Source organism: Cuculus canorus, chromosome 4 (assembly GCF_017976375.1).
Source record: "Cuculus canorus isolate bCucCan1 chromosome 4, bCucCan1.pri, whole genome shotgun sequence".
NCBI lineage: Eukaryota > Metazoa > Chordata > Aves > Cuculiformes > Cuculidae > Cuculus > Cuculus canorus.
Window position 1 is genome coordinate 74,050,460 of NC_071404.1, and position 22,226 is coordinate 74,072,685.

The 22,226-nt window shown below is 39.5% G+C and overlaps 1 protein-coding gene across 8 annotated transcripts in view; it reads left to right on the top strand.

Annotated features, from left to right (window-relative positions):
* Positions 1 to 22,226, top strand: part of QRFPR (pyroglutamylated RFamide peptide receptor) — a 70,553-nt gene that overhangs the window by 15,734 nt on the left and 32,593 nt on the right. For 2 of the 8 annotated variants that reach the window (XM_054065229.1, XM_009568250.2), the window contains exons 5-9: positions 72 to 169; positions 1,985 to 6,079; positions 7,125 to 7,314; positions 9,576 to 9,686; positions 17,230 to 17,373. In XM_054065229.1, the coding sequence (XP_053921204.1) occupies positions 72 to 169; positions 1,985 to 2,388 (502 nt within the window). In that variant the 3' untranslated portion in view covers positions 2,389 to 6,079; positions 7,125 to 7,314; positions 9,576 to 9,686; positions 17,230 to 17,373. Of the gene's footprint in view, positions 1 to 71; positions 170 to 1,984; positions 6,080 to 7,124; positions 7,315 to 7,412; positions 7,544 to 9,575; positions 10,125 to 17,229; positions 17,374 to 22,226 lie in introns of those variants that run through there. The other 6 variants (XM_054065232.1, XM_054065233.1, XM_054065230.1 and 3 more) reach the window with 6 other exon arrangements.

The window sequence follows — 22,226 nt, forward strand, 5'->3', positions numbered from 1 at the left end:
CTTGAAGAGACACATCTGCCTACCAATCAATTCTTAGTGATTCAGTATGGAATGTCTTGATGCAATTTCAGGAAGAAGAAGCGAGCAATTGTTATGATGGTGACAGTGGTGTTTCTCTTTGCAGTCTGTTGGGCCCCTTTCCATGTGATTCACATGATGATAGAATACAGTGAGTATCTGCCACGTGTTGTACGATTAATTGGTAATGGCACTATAGGTTCTGAAAAGCTAGTGCTGCTGAAGCATTCAGCTGTAGAATATCCTGCTGGCTTATAAATCCTGGATCACTGTCTTGTGATAGAGACACACAGCCAACAACAGATGAATTACTCTGAAGTCTACAAGTGACAGACAGCTCTGCAGTGCTCGTGGAAAATGAGTACATTTCAAAAACCCTCTTGTCAGCTGTAGTGTGTGGGAGATGATACACTTGTGTGTCAGCCAGATCTTTTTATTCACATAGCAGGGAGGAAAAGATAATCGTTGTGTCCCGCTGTAAACTCTACTGAACTTTGTGGTAGGGTGGGTGGGAGGAAACCCAAACTCTCTAACAGCTCCTTTAGAACGTAAGCTCTTTAGAAAGGAGATTGTCATTGCTTCTCAATTTGTACAGCATGTAGTCCAGTCCTGAAAAGAAGGTTTGCTAGTCTGTACAAAAAAAAAAAAAAGCAGGACTTGACTATTAGGATGGTGAACATGTCTCTGTAGATTCTTGTTCTATGTCTGTCATGCTATCTGTTTTTGCTGAAAGGTCAGAAGTACCTGCCTGGAAGGTGGAAGTTATTTCTAAATATAAAACCTCTTGAACAAGTAGCTTTATTTAAAATTTAATTTCAAGTTGATGTGTGAGGACTTCTGTTTGTATCCAGTTAAGCTGTGAGTTAGTCCACTGAAGTTTGAGTTAAACTGCTATGAAATATTTATCCCTTCCCCTGGTTTTAATGAGGTAGGCATGTTGGAAATATAAATACTGGACATCATAGAGGTAACTCCCAATGAAGCTTAGCTGAACTTATTCAGTGTTCTGGACTGGATACTTGCTTGGAAATGTCCTCAATGCTTATTGCCTTTGCTTTTTGTTATTTGCCCTCTTCTATGGGGTCTTGTACTGTTCACCTCTCATCTCCTGCATGGGTAGATGGGATAGCATGTGAGACTGTGCAGCATGGTCTGTGTAGGACTGAGAGCTGTTGTACTTTTAATTGCCAAAGGCAGCAGCTGTTTCTTTGTCTTCTGTCACAGAGAAGGTTGTAGCAGGAAAATTGGTAGTCATGTGAACGAAATGATGTCTATGCCTGGGCCGAATCAGAAGTGTGGAGGCTGTAAATATTAAAATTGTGTTGTCCCTTGAAGGTTGCCCATAATGCTCCATGAAATGCTTGATCTCTTCCATTGCTAATTTCAGGAATTATTTCAGGTGCTACAAGGCCTGTATTTTACTTGCCATGTAAACCTTTGTAGTACTTATCCAAAGTTTGATCACTGAGTATTTGAACTCAAGGAATTCAGTCCTCTGATCTCAATGAATAAAGAGTAGGAGATGTAACCAAGAAGATGCATTTTAACCTCCATGAGTTGGTCTGTGTCAGCACAGAGAAAGGAGCCATGTATGGTTAGTGAGAAGATGGGGACTAGTGTTAAAGTTCTTATACAAATGAAACACAGAGCCAGAACAACTTGAATAAACAAGGACTGCACTTATCAAATTGGAAGCTTTCTGTTGCTCGACCGGTGGGCAACTTTTTTTGGCTCATAAATTGCCTCTTTTGAATGACTCTGTCATTTGTTATATGTAGAGGGCAGTGTGGTTGATGTCAGCCTTTCCTTGCTAATGAAACCATGTTGCTAGTATTGAGAACTTCCAGCAAGGTCTTCTGTTGATTTTAAACCAAAGCTTCTAAAGCCAGACTGGATACAAATAGACTAAGTAGTAGGCATTTGTGCCATTCTGAGCTTAGAGCGTATTTCTCTTTTTCCTTTCCAGGTAATTTTGAAAAGGAGTATGATGATGTGACAGTAAAAATGATCTTTGCAATTGTCCAGGTTATAGGATTCTTCAATTCTATTTGCAACCCCATTGTGTATGCTTTCATGAATGAAAACTTCAAGAAGAATTTTTTGTCTGCCATCTGCTTCTGCATTGTCAAAGAAAATGCATCCCCAGCCAGGCACCTCGGGAAGTCGGGGATTACTATGAGGCGTCAAAAAGCAAGTGTTTCTCAAAGAGATCCCATTGACTTGGACGAAGCCAGGAGGGAGGCATTCAGCGATGGCAACATTGAAGTCAAATTCTGCGATCAGCCAGCTTCAAAAAGGAATTTGAAAAGGCATCTTGCCTTATTCAGCTCTGAGCTTACTATGCCTTCTGCATTAGGAGGTGGGCAGTAGCATCGCAAAGGTTTGGAGAATGGAAAAAAGCATTTTCTGTATGTGGTGACTTTGAATAAGCCATTTAAAGTAGTTTTCTACTTTGTATGCTGAAATGAGGGGGAAAATATTTTGTGGATTCTTATAACGTTGGGATAATGGTTGAGAAAATGTAGTATATTTTATAAGGATGAAGAGTAAAACTTTAGGAAACAGTATTACTCTATGATTTCCAGAAAAAAAAAAAAGGCACAACATTTTTCTTCCAAAACTGACTTAGGGCTTGTTTGCCCTCTGCTTTAGGTAAACAAAGGAACTGTTGCTTGCTCTGTTTATTCTGTGTCTGGAGGCTGGCACACTGCTAGATCATACACAGCTGAATGCCAGAAGACAGGAACTGTGCAGAGAGTGCATACTTGGACAATTTGCAAATCTGACACGGGTCTAATGTTGTAAGATCTGCTTTCTGCAGCTCTAAGGATAGAAGAGCTTCAGATGTGAGCTCAGGAAGAAAGACTGAGATACAATTCTCTCTTGGAAAAAAAGTACATGAAAGAGCCAGCAGGGATTAAATTCTGAAGAGATTAAGATTTAAACACTGCATGCATGTTCAGATTTTGTTAACAGGAAGCATATTAGAGATTAGTAATGCATGCATAATTAGTGTGCTGTTTTTACAGGTTAATTCTTGGGTACAAATTTAAATGCCAGTGTACTGCCCTGTAAACTGCAGTGTTCTGCTGAAAAACTCAGAAGGTGAAAAAATGCTGTACAAAAGTGTCCAGATGCTGGAGGTGTGGTCTGTAGAGTAAACACATGACTTTAATTTACAGTCATGTTTGGGTATGTCATTTACAAGTTGAAAGTGTGATGTTGCCATTTTCTGGAGAGAAAAAAAGGTCGTGTCCAGAGCCTGCTGGGACTGTATGGAAGACTTTCAATTGAATATCACAGTCTTTTGACCAGACAGTTATCTGAAGGCATGCACTAATTTTTCTGTCTCTCCATCATCACTGGATTAATTACTAAGAACGGGGCCAATGTTCTATTATGTTTAGGTTTCAATGTTCTATTATGTTTAGGTTTCACAGTACGTTATGGGGTTGAAATCCATGTAAGTTCTAAACATTTTTGCTCTCAGAGGGTCTAACTCAAAAATTGTGAAAGGATGCTTACAGGTGTGGACTAGGGGAAACCTGATCTGGGACGGTCCACAGTGATCTGATCCCATAAATGGGCTTTGAAATGCGTAACTTCCAACTCCAGCTAAGGTCTGTTTAGATCATTCAATAGCCTGTGAAATGTTGGTGCTCTCTTCTGTCATCCCTTACCTGAGGGACCTTCCTTGACAGTAAATTTTAAGATTTTTTTTCCATTGCTACTTTATGCTTCATTGTTGTGCTGGTTTTGGCTGGGATAGAGTTAATCTTTTTTGTGTTTTGGACTTAGCTGGAAACAGTGTTGATAACAGAGGGATGTTTCAGCTGCTGCTGGGCAGTTGCTGCACAGACTCAAGGCCTTTTCTGCTTCTCACCCCACCCCACTTAGGAGTGGTCTGGGGCTGCACAAAATGTTGGGAGGGAACACAGCAGGACAGCTGACCCCAGCTGACCCAAGGGATATTCCATGCTGTATGATATCACACTCAGCTTATAAAGCTGGGGGAAGAAGAAAGAAGTTGTGGAAGTTCAGAGTAGGGGTGCTTTGTCTTCCTGAGTAACCGTTATATGTGACAGCCCTGCTTCCCTGGAGATGGTGAACACCTGCCTGCTATGGAAAGTAGTGAATTAATTCCTTATTTTCCTTTCCTTGTGTGCGTGGCCTTTGCTTTACCTATTAAACTGTCTTTATCTCAACTCATGAGTTTTCTCACTTTTACTTTTCTAGTTCTTTCCCTCATGGCACTGGGGGCAAATGGCTGTGGGTGGCTTAGTTGCTGGCTGGAGTTAAATCATGACAATGGTAAAGTAAAACTTAGTCTAAATTACTCTTAGACAAATTGGAAGGAATCTGTTCCTTTGGTAACTTTTACAAGTTTCCATGAGATAAGGCATTCTGATAATGGTTTGTGACATAGTCTTTGTTTACGTATATATTACTTATATTGTATATGTTACATTTCCGTGCAATGACCTGACTTTTCCTGACAGCCAGAAATTAAGAGCATTCCTATTTACATAAGCATATACCTTAGATAAAATAACAGTTTTGGAGAGCATTGTGTATGTAAAACAGCGTGGGTGAGGTCAGGTTCTGCTTTAGATAGTCACCAGGCATGGCCTTTGAATAGCGCTGTAAGCTGTGACAGCAATTTTTGCCTGCAATTACAACTGTGACTTCCTTTTTCCTTTCTGTCGTAGCTTGTCTTTTGTCTTTCTAGAACAAGGGTCTTCTACTGGTCTTTTTTGCCCTGGAGATCAGGGGCTAACAGTGAGTTATTATTACAATTTTCCTCAGTTGGTCTAAGGTTTATCTGGCTGATGATGAGAACTATGTGTTATGATATATTTGTAACTGAAAAACAATTTATTTTAAGCTTTTTGTTTATTTGCACTGCTAATTTCAGTGACAATTTTTAACAGGTATTTAACAAAAACTTACAAGTATATTATGGTTTTGTTTCAGCTTATCTGTTTCTTCTGTTGTCTCCTAAAATGTTATGTCAACAAGTAACTACTATAATATTATATTAATTTTTTCATTAAGATTCCTTTTTGCATTGCTGATACTATTTTGCAGTGGGAGCATCTGCTATAATCTTCACTTCTTGAGTCTTTCTATCTTTAAAGATTCATGTAAGTTTGTATATGCTTTTTAAGTGAATAAATTCCTGTCCTGTTACAGGTGCCAGCTGTTACTGGAATCCTGAGAGACGTGATTTAAAGGATTTTACAGAATAAGTTGAGAGAGGGGGGAAAAAAACCTTCCAGTCTCTTGGTAGGAGAGAAATCATAAATGTTTCAATACAGATATATGTGGCTACTGTTAGATTAAATATAAACCAAACTACTAAAGACAGTTCTCATTCCATCCCTAATGGTAACTCTATTATTTGTGCGTTTTTGACACAGTAGTTTTCTCAGAGCTGTATAATTTGTGAGAAGGCCTAGCTGCAGGGAATAGAAAACCTTTTATTGACTTAAGCAGAACCGGGATTTTGCCCACGTTGTTTTTTAACCTGTCAGAGCTTCAACTTCGATTTAACTAAAGAAACAAATCATGTTGAATTGAGTCAGTTGTCAGTCCAGGCTAGAAACCTGTCTCTTGCTGTCCTTCCAGCTTGCCTGCTTGTTCCCATCTTATATTAACAGAATTGCATGGTGGATATGATCAGAAAAAAATCTGGCTAATGGTTTTATGGGAGAACAGAAAAGATAACCATGCTCATTGCCCTAAACTCAGAATAATTATCAAAAGTGTTGTGTTCTTTGAGTAGAAGTGCTTCCTCAAAAAAAGTTTCTTTCTAATATCTTAGTTATGAATCACTTATTTCTTTGATTTGATCAAATTAAAAAGAAACTTAGTTTATTTTCAGCTGTAAACCTTGAAGTCGCATTGAGATAATGCCGGGAACTGGCATGTGGGTGAAGAAAGGAACCTTGAAGGACACAGTGAACTGAACAGAGACTCTGGAAATATGAATGGACCAGGAAGAAGTGTCAGATGTGTGATCTTGCTCCACTGAAATCAGAAAGTATAAACAACGAAAAAAGTGAGTGAAAGGGGATAAATCCTCTCAGTAACTGTAACAATTTCTCTGCTACAGAATTCCCATTCTTTGCGGTAGGGAGAAGATAAATATTAAGTGAGATCTTTTCCTGGCAGAATTCTGAAATTGTTTTTGAGGGGGGATTAGTTTCAGAGGGCATCAGATGAATTCATTTGTGCGTATGGTTTTAAGCTTCAGATGGTATTGGGCTGTAATACTTAGTGATGAATAGATCAGGAACTGTGCTTTTGTTGAGATGACTTCATGCTGTTATGGGCTGATACAATGGTGTGCAGGCATTAAATAGTCTGAAGATGATGAACAACTAAAGAGAGAATTTGCAGCTCCCTTGTAGCATTTTCCATGTTTTCATAAGACATTTGTGGTACTGAGTGAGGGGGCCATTTGGGTGCAGAGCAGGAGTTGTCCATTTGAAGTTTATGCTTTGATTATTCCCTAAGCAAAGATAACATATAGTAGCAGAGAAGATGTCATGTCTCAATCTGACTGTGTGTGCTTAGAACATCCTCAGCCAAATTCTCAATAAAACCCAAGCTTTAAAGATGATCAGTGAGCTGTTTAAGACCTTGGGTTATGCTTAGCATTTTGAGGAGTACTGTGTAGTCTTCATAAAAAAGGTGAATGTAGATCAACTGTAAATCTGCAATTTGTTGGTTCTCAGGCAAGAAGAAAATGCCTATCTCTTGCTAAAGCCAGTTTGCTTTGTTAGAATACTTAAAAGAGAAATGATCTCCTTGGAGGAAATAGTAAGGATTTAAAAGGAAGCGAGTCCTAAATATAAGGGAGGTGTTGAAGGGAAAGGTGGAGAAATGTTTGAAGGCTGATGACATGAGCAAAGCAGAGATGGGCTGTTGAAAAGCACGTGTAAGCAGGTGGAAACACTTGCCCAGGGTTCAGCTATCCCAGGCTGGGTTATGAAGCACAGACACAAGTCCTTTGCTTAGCTTTGCTGAAACTGTTGAGCTGAGAGTGCGGGTTGTAAAGCCACGTCATAAAACAATTGCAATGTTTTTGTTGTTTTTCTAAGAGTAATGGCAACTCACGGAGATAAGTTCAAATTGAAGCGTGAGGGGACAGATTTTATTGAGAGTTAGAAGACTGGAATTAAAAAATATCAATATGAGCCTGTTCCAAGGAGTAACGGGAGGCAGCCTTGCTCCAGGTGTCAACATGACCATGAAGCCAGCAGGCAAGTGTGATGTGCCTGCATCAAGGGGGTAAGTATATAGTTTCTTAGCTTGGCAACGTGTTAGTCATGTCTATATGCTGGTTACATGATTTGCTGATACGTAATGGTTGCATATGCTGCTTGCAGAGACTGTGAGTACGACAGAAGCTATTAAAACAAGTGATCCAGTAGAGAGGGGACACCTGAGAGGTGAGAGAAATACACAAAGAGTGCTGAACATGAGAAGTGGATTATTCTAGCCCATAAATAAAAAAGGAGTAAGTACATGAAAGGATTTAGTAGAGCTGCTGACTTAGAGGTGGGATAGGAAGATAATCATGGCAGGCTATATTTTTATGTAGATTAGGGATAATGTGAACGTTAAAAAAGTTGGGAAAGTTTAGAAACTATTCAGGCAGCAGTTGTGCGAATGGGACAGCATCTAAATGCACAGGGCAAAAGGTTGGGAAGAGTGAAAACTGCCCTTCTGATGCTTCTCCAAGTGGAAGCAGTGGAATAAAGCAGGAGCTCTGCCAGAGTGAGGAGGAAACAGAGCGTTCAGAGCACAGTCCAATTGCATTAAACTTACCCAGTGAGAACCAGAGAAGGTTTTCCTGAAACAGGTGAAAGAGGAGGATTAGAATAATTTCTCTCTGCATCCTGCCATGGAGATGTTTAAAGGTTTTCATGTTTTAGTGTTTTCAAAGCCATAGGTTTTCAAAGCAAGTTCTTTATGTTTTAGATGAATTCTGACTAACAACAGCATTCTAAAGCTTATACCTTTCTGAAAAACACAGATTTTATGCAGAAACACAACAGATAATTAGACTGCATATATTTCTTCAGAAACAAATTATTTTTGACTCCTGTGTATAGTGAAAGTCCTGCTTTGACACTTCAAAACTGGCTTCCAGCAGCTTTGCTGGAAATTCAAGTGGTCATTAACTTCCTCTGTTGAAGCCCCGGTGAAGTTGATGGATTATGAAGTTATTTTAAAAATCTCTGGTGGTTTAAGATGAGAAAGAATTAATGCTGTTAATTTTTAGTTAATGAATTATTGCAAGTGTCTCTAGTTCCTCAAAACTGTCAAGATGTGAAATCCTGCTCTAAGTTTATGCAGATTTTCTCTGATCCTGTAATAGATTCTGATTTCAATTACCATTTCCAATGCTGCTATTGGGATGTGATCCTATCTTTACCAGTTTCTGATTACGGCTGCTTACAAGAGTCGTGTTTCCTGTGCTGAGATTTCTGGGTTTTGGTCTGTCTTGCCAGAAGTGGTATTTTTTCCCTTAATGAGTTCTCTGTAAGTGGCTGCAGTGATTGGAGCTTCCTCATCCAGATTTCATTTTATAGAGGCATGAATATGTCTCTTTTAAAAAATGGTGCTTAAATATTTACGATGCTTGCATTTTAAAAAACACACTGGAGTAAATTAGTGTTTAAGGCACTCTTTGATCAGATGCAGCTGTAGGCAAAGATTGGTGCATTTCCTCCCATCGAGCAGAATTATTGGGGGAAATAGTGCTCATTTTGGAGTCAGCAACCAATCTGTTAATGTGTGAGTATAAATGTGTACTTTAATGCCCTTTACAAACTGTAAATTCTGGTTTTCAGACTTTAGACTTTTTTTCCTACATCTTAAACTTAAGGCTTTAATCACATTAAATTTCTTATTTAGACTATCCGCCTTTTAAATAATTTAAAATTTAAGGCAAGATGTCCACAATTCTCTTGTTATGTCTTGGAAGTACGTGAGCAGGATTTTGGGCTTTTTCCGTGCACTTGTAGCTGATTTGTAAATCCTTTTCATTTTCCCATTTGAAATAGGTGTCCTTTCTATTTTGATTTATGCCACTTTGATAAATATTCTGATGTATGTAGATGTAACTTAGAGGATCAGACATAGTTTTTCAGTAGTATCATGTGTGTGGCTTTCATTTAGCTTTGTGTTTCAACAGTTTGTTCAAGCAGAAATTCTACCAGATTGATCTGTATTTTCCAGCCCTGAAGAATAAATTCTTGACTGAATAAATAAAGCAGAAGTGTATTGACCTATGCATCCATCCCACTGGAGGGGGAAAAGAGCTTGAGTGGCTTTTTATTTAATGTCCAAGCTATTATTTTTTTATTTTTTTTTAACTGGCAGATATTCACTGATAAAGTTACAATAGTAATATTTTATTCACAAAAAGCAAATAGTTACAATACAACTATTGTAGAAAAAGTAAATCTTACTTGTAAGACAAAAAAAGGTCAATAGATTTTTTTTTTTTTAAACATAACTTTGTTTCTTAATTACCTTTTTAGGCTGTGCTCACTTGGAACTCTTCCCGATAGACTCCCTGAAGCTCTCAGTCCATCTAGCAAAGTTGGTCTTGGTTATACTGCAGCAGAGCTCTTTCATTATGAACATTGAAGGTACTTTTACTTTGCTCATACCTCCAAGAACTTACTGATTTAAATCCTCATTGCATCATAACCTGACCTCTGCAGCAAAACTTATTTAAGAGTGAGAAAGGAGCCTGAAGGTTTCTTAAATTTTTACTAAAGACAATTTGCCTCTGCTTACCGATACCTGGACTACTGAGCTCCTGCTGGCAGCCAAAGTCAGAACCAAAATTCCTACTGATTTCAGAGCAAGAAGTAGAGTTTACAAATAACAAACTCCAGTATAAAACAAACTTGAATGACTACTATTTGCAGCACAGTCAGAAGTAGTGTTCAACAGAGATGCGGCAAAAGGCCAGCAGTATGAACGCTGAGAAGAATATTTGTCACGTTGGAGCTTATGTGCTTTGCGCTGTGGAGCAGATTTAATTTCAGGATATTTGGAGGAAGGGGTATAACTGTGATAAAGTAAGTTTCCTAATGAATATCTACAGAGTTGGGATCTAGATGGAGGCATTCTTTTTGCATGGAAATATGTATGCATAATGAAATTTCTGAAGTAGATAACCTAGAATTGGGTAATAGATTAAAAAACAAAACAAGAACAAAATAAACTTGGCTGTACTTTGAAAGTTCTGCTCTACAAATCATCTTTAACAAGATTACAAATTACCTAGTCTTCATTTTAGATGGTTTTCCATCTAAATGGAAATCCCTAGTGTCTGGAATCTGTTGTGAAGAATGAGAAGGCTGCTAGCTGGCCTGCATTGGATTCACTCAGTGAAGAGGGTGAATTATAGTTTTCAGTTTGTATGAGGACTACTTGCTGTATTCTGCTTTTTGATACTCCAGTGACATCCCTGGGAACCTTGGGCTTTCACAGATTCACTGAACTTTGCAGTTATCTGTTGCTTAAGATCACCCTTTTCTAACAATCAACTTTGTTTAGTGTGAAGTCAAGATTCAACTTCAGACTTGTGCTTCAGTCCTCCTTTTCTCACTTCATTGGTTTGTTTCACTTTTGACTTAGTCTCTGGCCTTTTTTCACCAGCTGTATTGCTTTTCCTGATGCAACTCCTTGAGCTCCCTGTGTCTCCTTTATCTCTTTTATACAAATTAAAATAAGCAGGCATTGAATTTTGATGAAGTGAAACAGTCCCGTGTGTTAGAATTTGCATTCCGTCAAGGCTGTCAGATGTATAAGCTGCATTTCCAGTCCTTGTTTCAGGCTGTCTGCACCCTTGGGAAGACATTGCCGACTGTATTGGTTGCATTTGGCTTGTATATGGTAAGAAAACTTGTAATTATTGAGACACCTGCACTTACCTAACAGAAGGTTTGCATTTATGAGAGGAGCTGCAGATCCACAAAGAGGAGAGTATGCAGCTGTCAGTCATGAGGCCTGAGTGCACTTGTAATGATGGTAAAGGTTGTTAGATGGGTGTGGAGAGGTGTTCGGCAGTGCATGGTGTGGGCAGAGCCAGGCAGCACTGGTAGGATTGTTACAGCCCCTGTGGTAAAATAGATCAGCTCCACTTGACGTGATTGGTATAAACAAGAGGAGATGTTTTCTGCCTTTCCATCTGGCCCGCTGAGGATCTGAAGAAAATGTAGCTTGCATCAGCTCAGTCTTCCAGGTGCTTATTAATGCTCTCTTCCTCATGGCTTGTGTGTAGTGTGTGTATTGTTATTTCTGAATATCTCTTCAGATATTTCTATTTACATTCCATTTCTAATGCTACTTACTTTCATATTTCTATTTACATATTCTATTTCTTTGACTCTACATATTTCTAATTCCTAGGAACTAAGGCTTCTTAGTGATTTGCCAGCTGCACTGGGAGAGCTGATTTTTCTTGCTTCAAATAACAAGCATGGATGTCCATCTTGCTGGGACAGATGACAGCTGAACTATGCCTTCTAAAACGTCCAGTAATTATCTTCTGGACGTCTGTAAAACATGCTCTGTGTAGTGTCTTGTGTGTGTGGGACAACAGAAATGAAATATTCTTCTGCTTTTTGTTCTAACATATGGTTTCCATAGATGCAACTGTTAAGCACTATCTTAGCTGTTATTCCATTTGGTCCCTGGCTGAAGAGTCTTAAAGACCACGCAGTCTGAGAGCAAATAGATAGAAAAGTGCGTAGCACCTCTGTGGGTAAAGTATAAAACAGTGTCCTTCTAAATATCATATTAAGGCTGTGCTCTCAGTCAGACTTGAATTTTGAAGAGCAGATTACTGGCAAAAAATGCCTGAAAAATCTCTTCCTTCTGCAGCTGGATGCAGTTGTGTTGTGGCCTCACTTGGGCTGTAGGTGGCACCGCTGCTGCGCACTAAAAGCCATCTTGGGCTGGTTCTTCCAGACCCCTCACTCTTAAGAGAATTGCTATCGTGCATATGAAAGCGTGTATTTGATGACAGCTGCCCTCTCCCTAGAATTGGCATGAGGAAGATACATGGAGAGAGGTGCTGGGTTTATTTGTTTCCTTTATGCAACGGTGCTTTGAGATGCATTGATTACACAGCTCTTTCTGATAGTGCTAATAAAGACTGTGTCTCTTATTTCAGTTCCCAGTGAGAGCTGCCTGTGACAAGAAATTTCTTAAGGGGTTTCCTTAATTTCTTCTTTAAGGTTTCTGTGCTGCTCCTCACAAGGCTAATGTAGCTGTGATGTATTTTGGACGATACTGAAGTTGAAAGCCTACGCTTTTCTGATTTTTGTCCGCTTAAACATCTAAATCCACCCTTGAAACTTAAATATTGTGATTTTCCCTGCAGAAAGAGGGTGTCAGTGGCAGGAAAGGAAATAGGTCTACTCTGATACAAGTGAGTTACAGTATTAGGTCGTTTAATCTTAGCCACAGTTTGAAACAAATATAGGGAAAAATCCTGTGCTAGGGGGTTGGAGCTGTTAAGTGACAAAGGATCAGCAGTATATACAATCCAAGAGAAACTGGTCTTATTGGGTTTTTTTTGAGTCTCACCTGAGATGTTTTAGGTTTTCCTTTCTGAAAAGAACACCTGAAAGTCATCCCCTTTGCTTTGGAACACTGTTTTCCAGAAGAAATGTATGTCACACTTAGGTCTGTCTTGGTTTTGAAACTGAGCACTTGAAACATAAAGTAGTGAATGGATCCACAGAAAAATAGTGATCAAGGCTCTCTGAAATCCTTCAGACGACTCCTTTCCAGACTCCCTGGGGTCTCCTAAAAGGCCCGTAGCTCTAGACATGGTGCTTCCCAGATTTGGTGATGTAGTGGGGAGAAGCCAAGGGGAAATGGGAGTGGTGGTGGTGTAAAGAGTTATTTATGAGCAGTTGGGAGAAATCTTAGTTCTGAAATGGTGAACTTAACAAATGTAAAGGATCTCAAAAAGTGATCTGTTTTTATTACAGTCTCCACAGATACTCATTAAAACATGTTATACACACACAAAAGCATCTAAAGTCTCACAGGGAGTGGGGAACATTGCTATTAAAGTCAAGAACACAAAGAATAGCCTGTATAGGGAAAGAAATTTAGCAGCTTATCAAGATCGGTTGGAAAATATAAGTCTTGTCGAGTTAAAGCTCCACAAAGATTAGGGCAAATGAACAAATTACGATTTCAACCCGTTGAGAGTGTAAACAGAGGATAAGAATCCTGACTATCCAAGATAACGCAAACCATAAGAAAAAGTGGGAAGTCTTTGTCATAATTTGTACCACGCTTATGAAATGATTAAGTTCTTCAAAGACTTGTTGTATGCTAATAAAGTCTGAAGTGGAATAAACCCACTTTACTGACGAAGGGGGAGGAGCACAGGAGGACATAGCCACAGAAGTGGGTTTGGTTTGTCTGTTTGCAAAGGAACTTGCTGAATTTACAGTAATCAGCTGGTATGAATGGAAGAATTTGATAATCACATGAAAGGCAACACTGTTTATTTTTGAAGGAGCATATTAAGGAAATAGTACTTTTCTTATCATGTGATATTTTCCTGTCCAAAGTAAACTTAGACAGTTCTGAGAATAAAGAGAAAAATATCAAGAAAGCCATTCATTCATTCATCAGGTATAAAGAGGTTCTAAACCACAGCCAGCAGTAAAGGAAGCTTTAGCCCTACTAGTGTGTCTTGGTACAAATTTGGATCAGATGTTATTGGAAAGCAACAACATTTCAGTTTTACTTGTTCCAGTCAATGGTTATGGGCAATGCCATCTTATTTCCACTGCTTTTGTAGTAGCTGTCTTATTGCTTCCTGGTTTTTAACATATTTTACAGATTGCAAATGCTCCTGGAACTTTTGTTCCTAGAAGCTGTGCTGCAGTTGTTGGTATGTGGTTTATGTCAGGTGGCCCTAAGCTATTGAGAAACTACCTCTGCATAAAATACATAAAGCTTCTACTTAATAGTCCTATTTTGACTCATCCATGCAGAATAAGTTAGTTGTTTTTTTCTAGGAAATGCAAAATGAACTGAGGCAGAACTGATGGTTGATTTTATTCCTCTTTCTATATCAGGAGCCTCAAAAGGGGGTCAGCACATCTTCTGCTGAATCCCACTTTTTAGAAGCATGAAAACCTGCTGCAAATCTATTGAGCCAGTTCATTCATTAAAAGGAGATGTCTAATATGGACTTGCATTTCCATAAACACGTCTGTACTTCATTCACTGTTCAGATTATTGCCGAGCTGCTTAATAGGCCACAACGTAAAGGATAGCACTGCACAAGGAAGCACGTGTCTGCCTGATGTTAACTCATTTTTTTCATGTTTTCAAAGCATGTAACATGCTTCATAGGAAGGGGAAGCAAAGATAGATGGGAGAAGGATTTTGGCTGATGCATCTCTAGTGACACCTTGTGGGATGTTGCACAAAGTTGTCTATAACTCATTTTTGAGGAACAAATAAACTAAAATGCTTGTTGGGCAAAAAGTTTCTCACATACTCCGCTTGGGATATGGTTCAACTGCACCTATCTGTAGTTTTTCAAGGGAGAATGGCCTCAAGCTGCGCCAGGGGAGGTTCAGACTGGATATCAGAAAAATATTTTTCACAGCAAGGGTCATTGGGCACTGGCAGAGGCTGCCCAGGGAGGGGGGGGGTCACCATCCCTGGAGGTATTTAAAAGATGGGTGGATGAGGTGCTCAGGGACATGGTTTAGTGGCACATAGGAGTGGTTGAACTCGATGGTCCACGAGGTCTTTTCCAACCTGGTGATTCTATGATCTTCATAATGATGAAGGCTAGTGCTGCTGCCTTCGGGATCTAGAGAGAGACACTGAAAGCATGAGTATAAAACCAAACAAAAAAAAACCCTAGTAGGTACTAGAAAGTTTGTATATGCGGATCTTAACTATATTATTAATAGTAAGTGTAAATAGACTAATAATGCTAAATTTTGTCTTAGATTGCAAAGATTTTAATTAGATTAACTGTTGCCCTGGATTTTGGACTCAATGGCACATATAGTACTCTTAATAGAACAGCTGAAAATAATTACTCTTCTTACTGAATTCTTTGCTTATATAGTCAGACCCTCAATCCTGCTCCCTGGAACAAAAAAGGACCAAAAAAATTAACTGATCTTTCATAAACAGCAGTTGAAGTGGAAACTCTGTAAACAGCCTTTTGACCTTTGATTTTTGACACCGACTTTTGGGGTTTTTTTCTTTCAAAAGTGAAAGGATAAGGGTAAGGATAAGGATAAACGTTGTTTGAAGCACAGCTACTAATTCAGCAGTACTTCAAATCAGACTGGTCTTATAATGAGTGATAAAAAATGATAGAGGTAATGCATCTGAAATAAGTGGGTTGTGTGGACTGTAACTGACACCGAAGCTTATTTTTTTTCCTTGAAACTGTAAACATAATGCAGGCAAGAACAAGAAAAAAAGAGTGGGTGAAGACGTATTTGACTTTTCAAAGCACTTTAGCGTACTTCATCAACTTTGTGTCCTTGTTTTCAGCTGCACCGAGGAAGAGTAACTTCCTTTTAATTAGCTTAGCTATGAAGTCTAGTAGCTCAGCAGCTTTAATGATGACTGTCACAGTTCCATCTTCACTGGCTGTGTGCCACTGAAGTTCTTCCTAGATTTTGAGAACTAGCAGTAGTCATTTAAATCTGTAAGGTTGAAAGTTGCCCTTTTTCTCTGCGAGGCAAGCTAGAGAGATGAAAAATAACAGTTAGATGTTTGTTTCTGCTCCAGTGAAGGTAGCAGTGGACTTTACCTCTCAGTTCAGGGGTTCAGAAAGCCCATTCCCAAAGGTGCTCTATATCCAAATGTGCCCAGCTATGAGGCAAACCTGGCCAGCAAAGAGAAGACAATGAGTAGTAAAACCAGTTGTTATTTCTTCTGCAGGCTAATATTTAAGGTAATGAATGTTTTGCTGAGTCAAATTTGGTGTACCCCAGAAATAGTGGAATCCTGTGTGCATGTGGCATACCTGCATACAGCAAGAAAATATCTAGTGTAAGCCCTTCTTTAAAATAAAAGTAAATGCTCATAAAGGATAAGATTAATTGTGGTGATAAAATAATAAGACAAATACTGTGATTTCACTGAACATGCCTTCTACATTTCTACTTTATTTGCTTTTCTATTACATAGAGAATATCTTTTTACTCTCTGCTGTTATTTCTGGGTAATTTGGTACTAATTTTTGTGATTTTTTTTCTTTTAATTCCTAATGTATTTGTACCTTATGCCCTACTATGTTGTCCCTCCAACAGATATTGGGGTGGTTGACGTCCCCCGTGAGGACCAGGGCTTGTGAACGTGAGGCTGCGTCTATCTGTCTATAGAGGGCCTCATCGCTTGGTCTTTCTGATTGGGTGGCCTGTGCTGACCCCCACAGTAATGTCACCTGTCCCTTCCCTCCCTTTGATCTTGACCCATAAGCTCTTGGTTGGCTCCTTATCCATCCCCAGGTGGAGCTCCGTGCCTCCAGCTGGTCATTGACACAGGAGGAACATTTTAAATCCCTGCTGGTGATGGTAAATGAGGTCATGACAAATATAGCACAGTAGGGGTTTTGAAAAACAGCAGAATTCCCTTTTAACACTTAAATCAGTACATGACGTCACTGGGGTAGTTGATATAACTGAACTAAGAAATGCAAAGGGCAAAGTCATGTCAATCTCTGTAGTGAATGGTGTAGTTCATATTTAGATACACAAACATGCTCCTTCTAGTGAATATTTATGTGGTATTCAGAAAAAAAAAGGTATTTGAAAAATATTTGCTATCTCTTTCTTGCCCAGCAGAATATTTTATCTGCCTGGGTATCAGTGTAGTGAATGTAAACTTAGCGTGGTCCCTGACTGACTGAAGAGGAAGGTTTGAAGACTTCAAGAAAATACCGTGGGTTCTCGTCCACATAGCACTTAGCATAGTGCCACTAAACTGATTTTATTGCTTTGTTTGTAAATGCACAGCCTCTCCTTCCCTTGCATGCCTCGTGTCTCTGGCATCCTTCCTCTCCCTTCCTTAGCCACCCCAGGCCTCTCTGCTTCTATGGGGTTGTGTGATTTGTCCTTCAGTCAATGTCCATTGATAGTTTTCTTTGTTTCTGTGTCTTTTCTCTAGATGCAACCATTGGTCCATCTGAGCCGGAGAGAAGTAGAAAATGGTCTCTGCTACCTGAACTGAGAGGTCAATACAGGGGACCTGTTCTATTAAAAAGCCACGCACAAAACTCTTACTATAAAAGAACAACAGTCGTACAAAGGGGTGAGTTTGATTTCTTCTGATTTATATTGTCATTAAGATTTCACAAACAAGTTGGTGGGAGTGTTGGCCAGTTTTCATACAGGTGCTGCTGTGGAGAAATGAAGCTGTTTGATACTCCTCAAATTGCTTTCCTTTTAGTTAACATTTTTTCACACTGCCTGCTTACCTCTTACTTTCTGTGCCAGGCATGTGCCTGAACGTGAGACTTTTGAATTGCTGCTCAATTTCTTGGTGTTTTGTTCTTGTGCTAACAGTGCAGTTAGATGTCAGAGGCAGAAAACAGATGGACTTTCAGATATTGCCTCCTGTTCCTATCTTTCTGTAATAAAGAAATAGAACTTATGTAGCTGAGTTCAGTACAAAGATGATACCTAACTACAGCTGTACTCAGTCAGCAGTAATATCTTTTGTCGGAGAACTGAGTGTGGTAGGTATGTTGAGCGGTGCAATTTTCTGAGGCCTCCTGTACGAAAGTTGACAGAGGGCGAGACTTGGTGAGGTAGCACTGCGTTTCACTGGCAGAATAACCCCCCCGTTTTATTTTCTGTCTGTTGATATTCCTCTCCAATAAAATGACGCCACTGCAGACGTATTGGTTTGCCAGTGCTCTGCGAGAACCTCAAGCACGGGGCAATCACCCAGTTACTAAAAATCCTACTGGCTGGCATTGCCTATTCATGGCAGAAGGCGCCCCCAGTTTGTACAGCCTACGCATGAAACAGCCCACGTAGTTTATAACCATCCTCCTGCTTTCACTGTGAGTGGGAGTTTATCTTTACTAGAACTAGTAATTGCAAAAATGACCTTCATACTTACTGAAAGCTGTAGACTGCTCCGCTCTGACTCATGGAATGAGCCCGGGTATTGGGTAATGGCTTGCTGCTCGATATCATATTTCTCTTATTTTCTTGTGCGGTAGTTTAACCGAAGCCTAATTATGTGTTGATACAATATTGTAGGCAATGTGTATGATGGTTCTGTCTCTGCCAGAATCTAGGATGATGTGAAAACTAGAAAACCGCTGCAGACCGATGAAAGCAGCTTTGCGTTGGCTTAGCTGAGTTTCAGAATGAAGGCTCGCATTTCAGAATGTCTTCTAGTTTCGGTTTTAGAATAACAAATTCAGTTTGGATCATGCACTTCTAGCCATTGCTTTTATTCTGTGATCGGTTTGCCTCCTTAGTGGATCCTTGGGCTCCTTCTTTGCTGTCATTTCTGTAATGTTCATTGATATTTCACTTCAGCAGGAAATCCCCTTCTTAAATGCCTTGTAATGAGTCACTGCTGCTGTTTGCTTCAAACTGAAGGGGATTCCAACTATAAAATTGTATTATTGCTAAAATATAATCCTGTTCCATTGCGTAGGTTGTAGTTTAAAAAAGAGAGAGGTTTGGGGGAGTTGTTGCCAGTATTGTTTATTAAATAAGGGATTAATGGCAATGCCAGTAAGAAATAAGCAGCATAGAAGTTCAATAGACCAAAACCGATCTCAAACTGAAAATATTATTCAGCAGTTATGTATTTCTGAAGTTCTATACAGAAAAAAAACCAAACCAACAACCTCAAACCATAATAGTTTGTGTGCCGTGTAATGAATATTAAGATTTGTTCAGCAAGAAGCACAATCTGGTTTGGCTTTTTGTGTATGTGTGTATGTTCAGTATGGATTCAAAACTGAATTGCTTTACAAACATTTCTTTTGTGCATGGAAGATTGCTTTGAATTTACTTATTTTGTTATAAACTTGACTGTCCTCCTGTCTTTATTACTGATGGTTTAGGCCATGTTGCTTTAAGCTGCAGTCTTCTGAAACCATCATCTGCCACTTTCTTTTATCTGGAGTGACTGCTGCAGCTCTTGTGCTGGAGTTTTGATCGCATTTCAAATCTCTGCGTGCACACAGGAGATGGAAATTTCAGTTTGCAGTTGCCTTTGTTCCAGCCTTCTCATGTCTGCAGAGATATGCTGACAATCCAGGTGCATGCTCTGAATTCCTCCCCCTTTCAGCTCTGGATTTCCTTCCCCTTTTTCATAGTTTACTTGAGAGCTTCCGCAGGCTGTAATCCAGACTCCTTCATGCTGCTGGTGATAGCTACCTCCACGCAGTGCACTAGGTGAGATAACTTGTTCTCTGCTGCTTTTGGACTGGTTTTATCTGTCATTTAAACAGAACTCAGCAATTCCAGTTTTACTCAAGGCTGATTCAGAATGAAAAAAAAAAAACAAACCACAAAAGGCACTTTTTAAAAGCAAATTGCATCGATGTCTTTAATATTAAGGTATGGAAGGTGGTGGTTATAGATTGAGATATGGTGCTTATTGAGCATTGAAAAAGATGATGAAGTTGCTGAAGGCCCCACAGTAACATTCGAGTTTAAAGAGAGTCTCACTATGGGTTTTACAGCATATTGCTGTAAAGGAAATAAGTTAATAAATGCCACAAAGATGTACAATTTCCAATATCTTTGACTAATGCTTTAAGAGAAAGAACATTTAAAAAAAAACCCTCTTAACTGAAGGTGAGGGGATTTCCTTAGGAAGGATGCTTTTAAGGGGCCTTACTCTGAACCAGTGACCTCAGGAGAGAGGCGTTTCCTAACTGCGGGAGGAGTGTCTTTACTGATGAATGGGTGAACGCAGACCGCTCCATTCCTCACCCCCACAAAGGCTTTTGAGTTTACCTTTCTTCAAAGATATTGAAGTCCTTAAGGCTCAGAATCTCATAGCAATGACCTAAAATGCCTGATTTGTGTGGCTGTTATCCTTTTAGAGTAACAGGACCAAAGGAGCTGAGTGGCTCCACAATTACTGCTAACTGAGGGAGTGTGGTGTGGAGGCACTCAGGTGGGTGCCTCTGGAGACACTCTGGTTTTAGAAGCTGACCAGCTTGGCCAATGCAGGTCAGGCTTCTCCAGTTAAGGTCACTGGTGAGTAAATCTGGGCTTCCCCATTACCCTGTGCAGGTGAGGGTGTCTCAGGGTCCAGCAGTGCAGACCTGTCTCGTGTTATGCTGAGCAGGAACTAAGTGCCACCACAGTACTACACCGACTTGGGTCTGGTGGGAGTCAAAACTAGGGGTTAATAGAGTGATTTTTTTCATGTCTTCAGGGTCAAGAGACCTGACTGCATAGCAGAGATGTTCGTGTGAACTGGCAGAGTGGTGCCCCAAGCTGACTGCTCGCAGGAGTCAGGTTGGGAGTCTACGTCTGTGGTCTGGCTCAGACTTAAGCCTACATAAAACATGATTACTGTGAGCTGACTGTTTGAGCGTGCTTTTGGTGGTTCCATATGGTGTATAGATGCATAGCATGGAGTCTGGCTCATTTGGAAAATTTGGACCTGAGTACTTTTGTCACTTTCTTCTGAAAAGGGAAAAGATTCCATGCATCCTGTAGAAATTTTGAAAATAGCACCCGATTTATGTAATGAGATCTCTTCGTAGACAATTAAGGTCACCTTTGGCACTTTATTAGAAGTTCACAGTCTAATCAGTCACGTGTGTTCTTTTTATTTCTATGACCATTACTGTTTTTTGTCTATGGTAGAATGTCTTATCTGAATAATCCTCTCATATGTATTCAGTTGCTTTTCAACATCCATCTTTGGTTTGTAAAAGCTGAATATGATTTTTTTAGGAAATGAGATTGAACTAAACGTGAATGCTTCTAATATCTGAAAGACTTATGAGTATTAATGGAGTATCTATTGGACTGTCTGCTGTGGTTTAAGGCTTCCTTACAACCAGGATGCACGGGGAGGTACTGCAAAGGTTTGGTGTAAGGTTATAGTGAATAAGTAGATGTGTATCCCCGCTTTATAAAATAATCTTCAGTATTTAATCTTTCTTCTAGGTTGTAATTGCCAGGAAATTACATAGGGAAAGTAAAACTGTAGTTTGCTACAGCATCCTAGTGCTCCAAGCACTTGTCTCCTGTTTTCTTTCTTTTCTTTTTAAGGGGGGGGGGAAAGGAAAGAAGAAAAGAGAGACCTTATCTCCAAAGCAGCAAATGGCTTTTCCTGACATCATTTATAAAAATTATTCATTTTAACAACATTTTTCTTTGCTGTTCAAAGAATTTTTACATTTCTCTTGATTGTTCCCCTGTGCTTAAACACTGCCTCTGTCTGTGTTTTATGAGCAAAATCTGAATAACACAAGGGTACAGTTTCCATAAAATTAAGGTCATTTGAGATGGAAGTAGCAGCCTAAGATCAAGAGTTCCTTCATTTTTATAGTTCTTTCTTTTGGTAACAGGAAACAGCTCTAAGGCAGTGTTCTTGTAGGACAATGTATAGGAATGTTTGCCTTTATAAATTTTGTGTGTGTGTCTGCATGCTTCTGTGGCAGAGAGCTGAATTAGAAATATTTGGATCTGGCTTCTGACACTGAGAGCTCTCTTGCACAACCATATAGCAAAGTTGTAAGTAGATATTACTCTTGATTTCACAAAAAAGGGAAAAATAGATTCAAATGCTTTATGGGGAGGAGGAAGACTTCTGCTTCATTCTTTTGAATATTAGTGGCTGTGAAAAGGTCATCAAAAGTCTGAGAATGGTCATCATTCTCGAGAAGCTGAGAATGAGGACAGTTCTCACCTGAAATGCAATAGGCTTGTCACCCCTAGTCACCCCTATCTTCCTCCAAGTGCCTTTCTTTCTGTCCACCAACAACCAGGATACCTCCTATGAGATGCCTTCACTTCTGTTTGCCTGTGGTCAGCTGCAAACCCAAAAGGAGGCATCCTTGTCTATTTGGCCATCTGTGCTGATAGCAAACACTGGCTCTCACTGGGTACTTCAGACCTTACTTCATTTTTTTCCTTTCATTTTTAACACAGAATCATGTAGCTCTT